The sequence below is a fragment of the Acanthaster planci genome, linkage group LG09 (genome assembly GCF_054643075.1).
Source record: "Acanthaster planci isolate LZ-2023a linkage group LG09, COTS_SCS, whole genome shotgun sequence".
NCBI lineage: Eukaryota > Metazoa > Echinodermata > Asteroidea > Valvatida > Acanthasteridae > Acanthaster > Acanthaster planci.
Window position 1 is genome coordinate 6270934 of NC_141785.1, and position 14852 is coordinate 6285785.

Sequence of the window (14852 nt, forward strand, 5' to 3'; positions counted from 1 at the left end):
ACAGAACGAACTGTGGGTAAAAACAATTTGCGTTTTAATCTGTCAACATTTTGCCAAATACTGTGCTCCAAAATCATTACAATGGGCAACAATTTAGAGATTTCACTGCTCACTGTTTTATTTGCTTTCTGAGAATACAGACAATTACAAAAGGGAAACTTTCAAAAAGTCTGCAATTTTCAAAACATTTCATTCAACAGTGGAGTGACACATTATTTGAGGGCAGCTAGTCAAGCCACATTAACTTTAGACATTTCACCTTCAAGTATATAAAACTTAGGAACTAAAGATTGAACAAATTAAATTACTGTTAACCACTTAACATGTGGCTCATCAGATGCCAATTTGCTGATTACAACACAGAGCTAATATGTGACTTAGCTTAGCAAGCAATAACAATCACACCATAAGTAAATTTGACTGTGCCTATGGCTAAGAGTGGTATTTGTTGATGAAAAGTGGCGACTGCCATTAGTCAGTGGCTTCTAATAGAAGCATGTGTTACTTAAAGCCACAGCCTTGACATTTAGACACGGCTTTCTATGAATTAGCACATTAAATGAAGCCTGAGCCAGCAGGCATTTTCAACTACCATAGGTGCACAATGAAAGATTTATGGTTGACATGGTAACCGTTAAGAATCATACAACCTGCCAGGAATCGCAACTACATTTGAATTATTTACAGTGCATGATATTTGATAGTTAATTTGTTCATAGGATATGGTAGGCCCAAAGCAGCTTTTAGCTCAAAAGTTCTCTAAATGATGTCCTCCTAGTGACTAACTAAAGACAGTCTTGAAGACAAAAATATTAAAGTGCACAAGAAATGAACTTTGTGTCTATTACAAGTTTTAAAGAATTCAGACATAAGAATTGACCCTTGAATAATTGTCAAAGAACTGGAGGAAATCGTTGGCCAGGATTTCAATAAGCCCTTCAAATCAAGGCTGAATGTTTCCACCCATCTGGGATCAATATCTTACACTTGATTAATCTGAGAACATCCAAGGAAAATGTCTATCAATATGCAAGAGGGAATAAAATTATGAAGTGTCACAGCATGTTTGACAAAAGGCATTTACATGTAGTTATCACATAGGAAGAGTTGATTAAATATCAGCTATTAAAGTAGACAGTGTGATAACCAAAAAACTCAGGAGTGAATAAAGATTACAAATTGAGATATGATATAATGTACATGTTGGCTTTAATCAAAACAAATTTCCTGGTATCGATTTCAAATATTAACAAGTTCATCATTAAAAAGAATAAACTTGACATGTATTTGAGCTCTCGTTCAAAGCTATCACTCACTGGAAAATAAAAACCAGTATTTTGTAGGCAAGGATTAAGGCTAATGTAAAGCTAACAACCTATATTGAAACAGGAAGAATTTTACATAAATCTTAAAACCTTTTGGTTTACTTTTTCTTCTAAAAAAAATGAAGAGTGACCACATAAATAAACTACTAATTACATCTGCTCATAATAACAAAATACACTGCATACATATTAACACGTCCTATAAATACTGAGTAAAAGCTTTTAAATACCGGTATCTTACAAAAATAATGCAAAAAGTAATAATTTCCTCTAATTATGTGAATGTGTCAGTTGTATTTTTAGTTTGATTGGTGCAAATTATAAAAATGTACCAACTAGGTCCACAAAATGAGGTACATGTATCCCAGGTAAGGCTTTAATTTATTAAGAAACTTGTAAGTTGAATATGCTTCAACCTGGAAGCAGTTAGCCTGAGCCTTCCAGTATCTTTACAATGTCCATTCAGTGAGTAAATATGAGGGTGAAAATATGACTCAGTTTGTAGTAGAAGGCAAACTGGGTTAGCTTTCTTCAATTTTACACTCTCTGAGGTGAAACAGTGTCTCAGTATCCTGAGGACAAGCAAACACCAATTTGGTCAGGTGGTTTTTACTTGCTCAAAATTTACAACCCCCATTTTTTACATTTGCTTCCCTTCATTTACACATTTCCTTCCAAAAGACTGGGTGCAGAGGACATTTTTTCCTCAGATACCACCAAGGGATTTCAGGAGAGTACCAGTAGTTTTTAAATCCGGCTGGGAAGAGACTGGCATATATTTCAATCCGAGATGAAACCCTAAGGTACAATGCAACATTTCAGACTTCTGAATAAATACCTGACCAAAAGTGCCTTCAATACTGTCAATATCCATGAGATACAATCCATGCATCAGAAGAATTACTATTGGTAAGTTCTGTATTACTTTGGAAGCCAAGATTTTTGCCCAGATTTCCGTTTCCCAAACTATGCAGGGACATCTTTCATAAATGTCTATAACTGAAATTACCACTATTAAACTGATTTCTTCAGTGGGTATCACTTCCACAGAAAGTACGTTTGAGTGTTGTTTACCAACAATATAAGCTGATTTATGGTGTAGTGCCCAGCACATCAGTAGTCTGAGTATGGTATCTACCGTCGGCTTTATTTTTGGTAAATGATACTTATGAAACACTTTGCTTTCAGTGGATGACGCGTTTCTTGATATTAAATACTCTCTATACATGTAGGTCATGTGACTTAGCGGGCACAATTGGTCTAATGTTAAATAAATGCCGATTATTCTCAGAATACAGGAAAAAGAGAATGCAATATGAAATTTATATGTACATGTAGGTGAGTTCTTGTAAGACGATGGATTTCATACAAGTCCAAATGTCAAAGCACACCGACTTTGCATCCAAGAACAATGGCTTCTAGCTAATATGAAAGTCTTAAATATTACAAAAAAATTCTGGGTAGATACTCAAGAATGTGACAGTAACCATGTGTGTCCCTTTCACAAGAATCCTATCTCAACTGGGCCCATGTCTCTTTACTGAGATTTCTCAAGTCACAAAATTGTACTCAGAACTGGAATAGAAATTTCCCCCCACTAAACAAGACATCTGCCTGAATCATGTTTGGGATGTTAACTGACGCAGGCAGAGAGATAAAGGTTGCTCAATGAGAGTCAATTTTAAAGGTTGTAATTTTAACAAAATATCTCCATGGAACCTGACCTTCCAGTTTACGTTTGCTAGTTTGCTAGCACCAGCAAATGATGTCTTACAAAATGTAACAGCAAGCCAAACATTAAAACCATCAGTGAGTATGCCATACAGACATGCAAAGAGTGAAAGATGTTGTGATGTGGTTGTTTTGCATACTTTACAAAGCATGATGGACATGGAATGCAATGATATAAGGTGACTCTATGCGCATGTTTATTGGATTGATTTCTACTTTATTTTCTTTCCAATTGAGTTAAATCAAATTTGATATTAAAAATGCCTCTGGCTTAGCCAATAATGCCTTATCTCTAACGGCAATCCGCACTTCAGATTTGTTCACGAAAGAATTAAAAAAAACCCCAAAAAACAAAAACAAATATGCGAGACGCAAAATCTTTTGAATGAGAAATGAAATTACTTAAAATGCTTTTTATCCTTTAATGTACATCAAGATATGTCTCCAGGGTAAGTTGCTAAAAAGTTTTCTTGGTTGACTTGATGATACATTCTGAACAAAACCACACTGGACTGTGTAAGCCATACTTGCATAAGTACTTCAGCACTCAGATAATGTACCTAATCCTTCCCCCCCAAAAAAAATGTTATCTCTTTCAACTGGTACCTTCGCTTTCTGTTTCTGTCTCAACTGTGGAGATCCTATATGTGCTCACTAATGGATTATTAGCTAGGACTGAGTCATTTCAGATAATTTGATATTCGAATATTCGATCTTCAATTTGATCGAATATCCGAATATTCAGTCGTACCGACTGGCAATTTGTTGAGGAACAAACCACATACAAAATCAGCTGCAATAATGCACACAATTGTTAATTGTACATTATAATCACTTTAAGAGCTTCTCACATCTAGAAGTATCTCCAGCCACGATTTAGCAAATTTTAAGAGACGGACAATACTTCTTGTCCTGTTGAAAATGTATATTCCTTTTAAATTTTTTAATAAATAATTTTTGAATCATTGTAAGGTTTCTGTCACTCTTCATTTGAATCTGCTTGAAACATGCCTCCATTGTGCAATTTTTCTCATTTAAAACAAAAGGAAATTCTCCCTTCCTTTTCATGAGTTTTGCATTTGAATAGTCAAATTCAAAAAATAATATTCGATAATAGATCAAATATTCGGTTATTCGGCACAGCCTTATTATTATCTATTTTGTTTAGTAATTTAACATGCTCTTTTGGCCATGAAAACCTCCCTTGATAAGACGTTGATTAAACAAAACCTGACCAAAGTTCAGAAATGTTTCATTTTCCAGCACAAATTATTGTAACATACGGTTCTTACTTCTACATGTACATGTCATCATGGACATTCTGCCAAATGCAACACAATCAACTCAAGGACACATTCTCTGTATAGAACAAAACTCAGCCATCAAAGCCTGGATGTAAAATACTAAAGCCATCAAACCATCCGGTTGGGGAAGCCATCAGGGGAAAATAAAAACCCCTCTTAAAAAAAAACAACAAAAGAAAAAAATGGGGAAAATAATGCAAAATAACTGAAGTACCACTAAATGCAACAATACCATTGTAAACAATATCATATAACATCATATGTCTCATCATTGTTCTGCTTGTCAGCAAAGAATGAGACATTATAAGAAAATCGACAGCCTGAACCCCTCCCCCCTAGAAAAATTCCTGGATCCACCCCTAAGGAGTGTGCATTACACACTTTTTAACAATTGATTCAAGAGACATGAACGTGGATCAAATGTACAAATACACATATGGGGTAAAGAATGAAACTACAAGTACATGTATATTCCTGATCTATGAAAAATGTGGGGAAACAGAGGAAAACACGAAAACCACATCTATGGGGAATTCCAGAAATAAGGGATCCATTTTTTTCATGTCCCTGTTACATCTGACTTGATTTTGTAAGTTCTAAACACATTGTCTAATTACCAAGAGTGATGAATTAATGCAAATTACCTGCAAAAAAAATAGTAATAGTTTGAAATCAATTTCAGTGACATTTCCATGTCAATTAACAAAGGTCAGATGTAACAAGGACACAAAAATGTCACACTTTTGGTTCCCTAATTTCTGGAATTACATGTACCCCTATGTAAAAATCATTGCAGGTGTACCAACAATGCACCACATGCAATCATTGCAGGTGTACCAACAATGCACCACATGCAATGTTTTTATTGTAAGTCTTCTGTTTGTTCTCCATGGTCTCACCTCTTGGATTCAATTTACAACCAAAAGGAAGAAGAGGATATTTACTGAGGGAAAAAAAAGGGATATCCTTTCTCTATTATTTTAGCAATAGAAAGAGAAGAATAAAGGAAGTATCTCAGATACACTGAAATACACACACAACTTGGCACAAGTAGTATCAAGAACACAAAATGAAGAAACCATTTCAACTTACCGTCGTTCAACAGGTGACAATTCACATGTGCAATATATTAGTGTTTTTTAAAAAACGTTCTTTGTGACTTTGTTTTCATATAATGTCTGTGTTTTCCAAAAATAGAACCTTTCACAGTCTCACAGGAAGAAGGGTGCTCTTGCACTGACAGCCATAATGTGTCCACATATTAACACCTCTTCTTTTTAATACAGTTGTCCAACACATGTATGCAGGTGATAAAAGCCCCTCCCCCAACAAATTCTTATCAGTCTGATGACAAGTGATGTCTCTACATGTACCGGTGTAGGTCAAGCAAAATTCCCATCAGGCATGCTGGCATCATGCGACCAGACTTGGACAGTAGTCTCTCCTCCTTGTCAATAGAACAAGGATTGAAACTTACAATTCGTTAACAGTAAATGGCCCTGCTATGGTAAACGCTACTTTATTTGCATAAACAAATCCACACACATGTAATATTGCGATCTTCCTCAAATGACTGGAAAAGCTTCCCAAATGTAATACCATGCTTTTAAGAATATACATTTTCGTGGGTCAATGTACTAATCACTGGCATCTGATGCTGATGACATGTGCAGTCAACGAACTTTGGAACTGGTGTCTAAGATCTTACAAGTGCAGGAATTGACAACGAATGTGATTAAGGGATCACTGGTGAAAATCACTAATGTCCTGATTGCAACTGACGTAAAATAAAGCGGCTTGATTAGCATCTGGTTATCAAGGATGTTGTCAAGCTCCTTTTCAAAATTCAAAAGCTGTTTGCGGAATCAAAATAGCCAATAATGGGCTGTTAAGGGGCCTTTTGAGAGACCAGTTCAGAGAGCTGAATGATATTGGTTTATGTTAACAGGTTCACTTGCACATCAACAAGAATGTGTACCTAAAAGGCATGGACATGACATGCCCTCCCCCTACAGTAACTTTCTCCCTCTTACCACCAGAAAGTACAATGTTGACCGAGCCATTAAAGCAGACCTCTCAGCTGAGACATAAAAACTAGTACAGAAACCCCCTATATTACAACGTAACTGCTCTCATAGGATGTTGCAATAACTGTGTGCTGACAGACTGGTCTGGCATGAGCAGATCAAAGTTGGAAAGCCAAGTACTTTCCTTTGAGGCAAATTTTACAAGTTTACATGAAACCAGTGGGAACAGGAAACATTCATACACTTTAGCTGCAGCTTGTGAAGTGAAACAGTTGGCAAGATGCACGGCACTCACCCTGTAAGAACTGACACTATAACACGCCTGCACTGCTGATGGATCTCAGTGTGCTTTGTGCATCACGCCGTTGGTCTCCAGATGACTGGGCGGTTTGCTTGACATCTTGCTCAACATCCTTCCGCCTGCTTGCAGAATCAGCAAGAACCAGTAACACTGGAAGAGGAAGATGAGTCCCGAGATGACGTTACATTTGACAAATATCCGCCCAGGAACCTCCCAGACGGACACGCCGATGGAACGGCCGTAGATCCAGTACATGAAAGGGAAGTTTAGGATACGGAACACAAAGAACGTCACCAGAAGCATCACGCTGACAAAGAGGAACAAATTGGGGTACTGCTTGTCCCATTTGATCTGTCAAAGAAAAACACAGAAAACCAAAAAGGTGAGATCCCTTAACACCTGATTCCTGCTAAGTGAACATAATTCAACAGCAACATGAAAGTCGGTTAACCTTGTTGGGTTCAGCATGGTTAACCCCCTAGGGACCATTGAAATCCTGCATAACCTTGTTGGCTTCAGCATGGTTAACCCCCTAGGGACCATTGAAATCCTGCATAACCTTGTTGGCTTCAGCATGGTTAACCCCCTAGGGACCATTGAAATCCTGCATAACCTTGTTGGGTTCAGCATGGTTAACCCCTTAGGGACCATTGAAATCCTGCATAATCTTATTGGCTTCAGCATGGTCAGGGTTAAGTCGGTTACACCAGAGGTGCACTTGTGGATTCAGGGTGTCTTTTCATTAAATTCCCAATAGAAAAATCCCAAAACCTTTATATTAATGTCAACAACAAAATAGCCAGGACTCAAGAGTAGAAAGACAGATCTCCACTACTTTAGACCAACTTCAGTGTGACTTAGATGTATCTTACACTGTACATAAAAGCCTAAAACAGTATTTTTCCTAGATAAGCAGCTTACCTTTCTCATAATTGCCCTTAAGCTGACAAAGGGTGTGCTGACTTCAGTCATAAACATACAGCCAATGAAAAAATCGCCTTTGTCATTACGGAAAAACTGCAAAGGAACAGAGGAGGCATTTTGGTTTGACTTTCTATCCAAAGTTGACTTCATTAAAAATGCATTGGGCAATTATACAAGTATTCCCATATTGTTAAACATTTTTCAATTCAACAATAAACAAACTACACGTAATTGAAATGACTCACCAGGAGAATGGGTAGACATATACAGGCAAGACCTAAGTGATGAAGTATCATCAGCCAGTGATCTTTCACAAATTCCACAACTGCCGTAAGGAGTGATGATTGTAAAAGATGTTTGTTCTCTTGACGGAAGGCCTCACACATTGCCACGATGTCATAGAGCATGTAGGGCAGGCCGAAGTGAGTGTAGGCATTGATAATCCAGTGTCTGTGTACATAAAGAGAACAAAAATAACAAATTTAAATTCTTTTCAATTTAAATTTAAGTCTAGTACGTTCAAGTTAGGAGAAATGTCGATAAAACATTCGTCAATTTCAATTACTTCCATCTTTTGATTTTTTTGGGTACCCATCCTCGGTCGTGAAATAAACACTTTGCAATGCATTTCAAATGCTGAGAAATATTAAAATATTTGAAATGATAATTGATGCATGAATGTGTCAAAGATCTGTTTTGTAAGTGAGACTCAATGTTTCGGGAAGGCAATGGATATAACAGATATGCCGCTTTCCAACTGCCATTGTTTTAGTGAACCTACAGACAAGCTTCATTAACATCTCCTTGGCCATGTTGGCTCGTCTGAGTCAGGCACAAAGGGTTCACCTCTCCATCAACTGTCCAGCAAAGAGGAAATGCAGCAATTGTCCCGGGCTTTGATCAGACAATGCTCACAAAAGAAAAGTAATCAATCAATTTAGTCTGGCCTGCTAAACACCAAGAAGAATTATTTTTTTTGGACTGCCACAAAAGGACCCAAGTGTTCCTACATTGTAAATCCAAACCCTGTTGTACATATCGGTATTTCACTGAACTTACAAAGTTCAGCCCGGAGGAAAACATACATTAGACAAGATGGTGCATTAGTGTCAGGTGGTACATAATATGATGATTTTCAGGGCATATTGTTAAATTTCATGCCTCTACTGATGGGGAAGTACGGTAGGTGATTCATTAATATATAGAGCCACCATGTACAGTACATTAGGCAGGCGTCCGCCACCGTCCATGAATCATGCCCTACATTGGCAGTATGTGATGAATGATAGGTGTCTGACTCAGCAGGGAGACTGATTACTCTCTAAGAAAAAAGTCTTGGGCGTCATGGAAACTGGGATGAGCAATGTGGATGCAGTAGTCACCAGGGACTTATTTTATTGAAGGAGTTCAGAGGAAATAAAAGTAGATTTAGTAGAAGGCAGTATCAGAGTAACAACATATTTATCAGATAAGTCAAAACGAACGAACGGTACACACATGACAAATTCTGTCCCAAAAGTATTTCCACATGATGTCATCGTAGAGGGGAAAAGTAAAACAGGAAAATGACGTCTTTTGGAATCCCAGGCAAAATAGAAAAATATGACTAACACATTTCTACAACTAGTGACTTTGCTTGGTGCAACTACCGAAAAAAACGAAAACTTCAATTGTTTTTCTCGCAAACCACAATTTCATAAATAATATCAGACACATACATGATGTATCCCTGGTCTGTTTTGTGAATTCACAAAGTTCATTAACTTGGACAGATGTACGGTAGTTGAAAGCACATTCATTCATTTGTCAAAGTACATGTCCGTATCTCCAGTATGTGTAAGTCTCTCGAGTTCCAACAAAGGTCAGAATGGGACAATTAAGTAGAAGTCCAACGGCCTCTGTGCTTCAATGATGCAGCACACTGAGCTAGTACATCTCAGTACTGTGGATGAGTGGCCACACACATTTTACCCCCAGGCCTTATGAAATAATGATGCTGCAGTGCTGCTGGCGGTACTGTTATGCACCACCTGCATAATTTAATTGTAAAGGGAGCATTGAAAATGCAAAACTGTGTGGGTTGGTTTGGTTGCAACAGAATTTCTGACTCTTGTCTTCACCGGAGCCAAAGAATTACGTGTGTACAAGCTTCACATCTCCCTCAGTGCTTGACAGAAATACACTTGACCTTTCATACTTGACTGTACATGTAGTGTCCTCACATGTAAATACCAAAATGGATGGGTTGGATTTAGATGAGGGGTCATGTTTAGATTATACATCTCTGACTACAAGGTCCCAAGACAGAATGGAACAAAAATGGTGCACACCCAAAATTACGCATGAACATGTAAGTCTTTCAAAGTGCAAGTGTAAAACATTTCAGTTTGGGGAAGTTTATATTTAAGTTGAATATTCTTTCCTACAATTATGCATTGGAATTATTATTTAAAAGACATAACTTTTTTTAGGGGGGGGGAATTACCGGTACATGTAGTCATTCCACTATTCCTGTTATTCCTGGCGGTCATGTGAAGCCAGTTTCTACTTTCTGATCCATTTCAGTTTAAGACTAAAGTCTCCCAGGTCCTACAGTAGGTAGGGTCACAACATCATGTATTGTGTATGCCACAAAGGACAAATAGGAATGAGCTGACAAAGAGCCTAGTGTAAGTGAATCAATGTATGAACCTTGAACTTTTGGGGAGTCCTTCCAGGAAACTTAATCAGGGACCAGCATGTGACCATAACCATGAAAGATAAATGACAATGTGGCAGTTGGGTATTCCAATAGCACATGCCCAGTACAAGGCTATTCGGGAACAGCTACACGCGCACAGTAGTCTGTCCTATCAGGACAGTGATATGCTGACTCACACATGTACTTTGTTCCCGAAAGACCTTGGCTTTTAAAATTCTGAACCGGCTCATTGATTCCCATCTTGAATCTATGAGCAACAGGAGAAGATGCCAAAAATAGAGCAATTTGACATAATGTACATGTGTACTAGTAGGCTTATCAATCATGCAAATGACCTGAATTTTTCTGTGACATACATATGTACATCTGCCTGGGTTTACTTTGTGAAAACCAAGAGGAATTTTTGTCAGCTCTACTCTGCTGAAATGAAGACTTTTACTCAGATTAAAGGTTGTACTTACCTATCATTTACCAGGTCAGTGTTGCATGAGCAAATAGCTATGAAGCCAGCCAGAGATGACATCACCGCTTGCAGCAACGATGTCAACCTAATAAATAATCAATAAATCAATATTATGTCAGCTTTGTGACCAGATAGTGTATTGTAAAATGTGTGAATTCCTTGATATGCTTTCGTAAGGCAGGTGTCTGCATAGCATATGTTTTTCTGATTGCTGTTGAATTTGTCATCATGGAAGGGCTGGTTTGTCTTTATTATAAACCAACAGGAAAGACAAGTACAAGTATTGTTTGGGAATTTTAGTTGTAAAAGACTCCCATAAAAGCAACTGTGTGACATGTACACGCAGTTTAACCCTAACCCTACATAATACTACAAATTACTATTTGTAGTAAAATGTAGTAATCAGCGCTGTCGCTTGTAAGAGGACATGACCTTATTGTTCTCTGAAGCCATAAATACAATGGATAGGACAATGTACTATATTGTGCTGTGGCACTATGAATGCATGGCTTTAATGTTCTCTGTACAAGTAACAATGGAAGCAACCTAGCCAGAAGTAGTAATCTGTAGCACTAGGTCCTTCAGGCTAAGGTTATTACTTAGTATTTTGTAGCACTGAGTACTGTAAGCCAAATGATATGCTTGGCGGGTAGGGTTAAACACAAACTCATGAAAACATAAGTCCCAGTCGATGGTCACATGGGGGTTTCACCCCAGTTTTGTGTCCGAGGATCATGGGTATGGTTTCACATGCCCACTGACCATTTTTTTCAGCCCATGAAATATTTGTCCATGATCCTAAGAAAACAGCATCACACAGGGCACTCTAAATTCCAGGCAAGAAGTTGCTTAACACGGTACCAGACTATCTCGACATGCACAGTCAATTAGAAACAGCAACAGGTACAGTACATATTTCCAGTACATGTACATTACATGTTCAAACACTTTTAAGTCTTTCACTGTACTCATTAACCCTAACTCCTTAGGGTGAGTGCAAAATCATATCAAAACAGGAGGATTCAGGAATATTAACCCTAACACTCCTCAGTCCTCCAACAGGTGAAGGATTGAGGAGGGTCAGGGTTAAGGTTAATTATTCTTTAAATTACATGTAAGTGTGGACAGGGTGCACATGTGAATGCAAACTCACCTCATCACCACACACCATCCCAAATGTACATGTATGTACAATGTACATGTATAAATGAAATTGGTATTTCCTGGAGCGAAAGGTCATGTGTGCATACACAGAGGGTTGACTTACATGTACATGTACTGTACATCCAACAAAAGGAAACCAAACTAAACCAATATTCACAAATTTCTGTTTCTATTCTTTTCATGGGACACTCTACTCGCATTGTATGTTACTGTTCCTTGCATGCTTAAAGACAATTCAATTCACTGTGAAACCTGTCCCATTCAAAAAAATGAAAGAATGGGCGCAATTGACTGTATTCACGGCGTGCCCCAATTTCAGTCGAATTCCCCAAGGAAGTGTATTTATTGGAAAACGTTATATTCAAAGAATCAGATTATATTCTACGATTTCATTCCGAACCCCAAATAACCTGGTACCATCCCATTACAGGTTTAAAATTTATACTGTACGTTCAGGAATACAACAGAAATTGGGGAAGCTGTGAATACGGTCTACTGACATTATTTTCTGTGAAGTTGATAATGAAGTGACTTTTGTTTTAATATTGAGTAGACTCTTGGGGGAAAGGGAAGGAAAAGCTGAACAATGCATAGTTAGTCCAAAATTGCTGGCAAGCAATACTTTTGAAAAGGAGTATGGCTTACATGTATATCAGAAAAAAACATCATTAATAAACACTAAAGACACATGTACATGTATAGTGTACATATACTTGTCATATTGAGGGTCGTACATGTCTCTCTTTTCAAATTTGCACAGTCATGCATGTACGGTAGAAATGATTTTACAATTTTAAGCAAACACGAGACGATTTGACTTGCGTGCATCCACACGTGTCATGCACCGTACGCAGGCACCTTGTGATGAAAACACCCTATCATCATCATCCAATGCAACATACCCACCCTGAGCTTGAACCCTAATTCCCTAGGGTGTATGTAAAATCATATTGAAATTAGAGGATTTGGGACTGTTAGCATTAATAAGGGAGTCAATGTTTAAGACCGGCTTAGCAGAATGGACGTGACTATCAGTGTTCAGTCTCGTAAGGTTTATGAATTAATAATAACCTCGACATAGACACAATTTTAAAACCCTGTCAATATGTGTATACTTTGTTCTAACTCCAGTAATTTCCTTATGCTGTTGTTTATAAATCATCAATAACTGAGAGGTGATTTTCATTTATCGAACCAATGAAGAAAAGAGTGCAAAACTGCTCACCTATTACATGTACATTCTTCAATCTTTAATCATTGAGCATGATTATCAACACATCAAATCAAAACGATCCATGTTTAGAAGAAAGGCGCTGCGCATAAACATCATGAATTCTAGACATGAAACCTGATGCACAAAAGTAATACTACATGTATTTGATTTGTAATTTTACCCTTAACGGAACTACATGATGTACCTGTGTTGCACCACCAAAATATGTGGCAAACGCAATATAATACGGATTTTATATTTTTAACCAATTCATGTATATGTCTGATAAAGTTCATAAACTGTTTCCACGGCAGGGAATGCACACATGTATTCCTTTTTCTTCACTCAACTCATATTAACTTTTAGCTAGTACTTGCAAAATGGGTTAAATCACCGACATAAATTTTAAAAATTAGATCTCCGCTCGAACAAAACTGATGTGTGTGACAACCGGTACATCAAAATATTTTACTAACATTGTTTTCCTCTTTGTGTCCGTCCTTTTCAAAATAAAATGCACATGTACCAACAATGTATCTGTAACAAAATTATCATGACCTTAAAGATTGGAAATACAAAAACGTTAGAAAGAACGTCACAACGGGGGACTGGGTTTACTTGAAAGATCTCTGCCGTCCCTGACCATATACTGTAGTTACCAGGTGCCCAATTTTACCACTTATTGTCAATTCTGATTGGTTTTCGTAGTAAATGGCAAAATACATGTAAGGAACCTGGCAGCTACACGGTCTGACGGTAACGGACGTTAGGCAACATGTACATCATTACATGTACAAGCATAACAAATGGAGAAGTGCATGTAGGTCTGTAGACATGCACAGAAAATCACAGAAAGCACCTACACAGAAAAATGGAAAAACATGCAATTTGGGGGGCAAACAAATCTGAAATAAAAAATTAAAAAATTAACATACAAAATACTGACATGAATGAAATGACACCCACCATGCCCACCCAACAATTTGTTAAAACATTAATGGTAAAACAGTATCCTAGGCACTTTTGTCCATCATGCGTAGGCAGAGAGAGGTAGCAAACATTAAGATAACAGCCCGTGGTGCTCAGCAGGTATGGCAAGGTTACATTTTACAAATTCTCAAAATGTTTGCCATGTTTGCCCCCCCCCATAAAATACTTAGTTCTGGATCCTTCCTCGTCAACCATGAACATCCAGGCATCATGCATGTAAAGCTCACGAACTCCCGTGCTCACATTCTATCTAGTCTACACTTCTGCAACGGCAATTCAGCGTTCCCCCCTTTCACTGTTTCACCCCCAAATCATCCCCCCAAATCCAGTCAATAACCAACCTCATCGCCACCACAGAAACCAGTTCAGCAGAATTGGCAAGATGCGCTGTCCGTTTCTTCAGAACTTGCCGTAAAGTGAAGTAAACAAGCGGGAAAAACGCGGAGCCAACACTTGCTAGTAGCAGCCCCATCTTGAATGTTACCCGAATGTCGTCGTTCACGTGCATTTGGATATGGGGAAGTGCTGCACGGATAGGTCAGGAAATAAGAATTCAACAAGAAATTTTGCGAACGCGCAAAGCGCTTAGCGAGTTAACGACACTTAGTTAATGTTGGACCACATGAATCTCGTCCCCAGTAATGCAATTGTCGACGTTTACTACAGGAAATTGTGTTTACTGAGTAAATCCATCGTGAAATCGTTCGCT

General features: G+C 37.9%; 1 protein-coding gene across 1 annotated transcript; it reads right to left on the reverse strand.

Moving 5' to 3' along the window:
• Positions 1-92: 92 nt before the first annotated feature.
• On the reverse strand, positions 93-14840 carry LOC110976886 (TLC domain-containing protein 3A-like). The gene is made up of 5 exons (XM_022230578.2): positions 14485-14840; positions 10775-10861; positions 7858-8062; positions 7610-7705; positions 93-7039 (listed from the first exon to the last, which is right to left on the reverse strand). The coding sequence occupies exons 1-5, from the start codon at positions 14649-14651 to the stop codon at positions 6728-6730; spliced, it is 867 nt and encodes a 288-aa protein (XP_022086270.1). The 5' UTR covers positions 14652-14840; the 3' UTR covers positions 93-6727.
• Between the last annotated feature and the right edge of the window lie 12 nt (positions 14841-14852).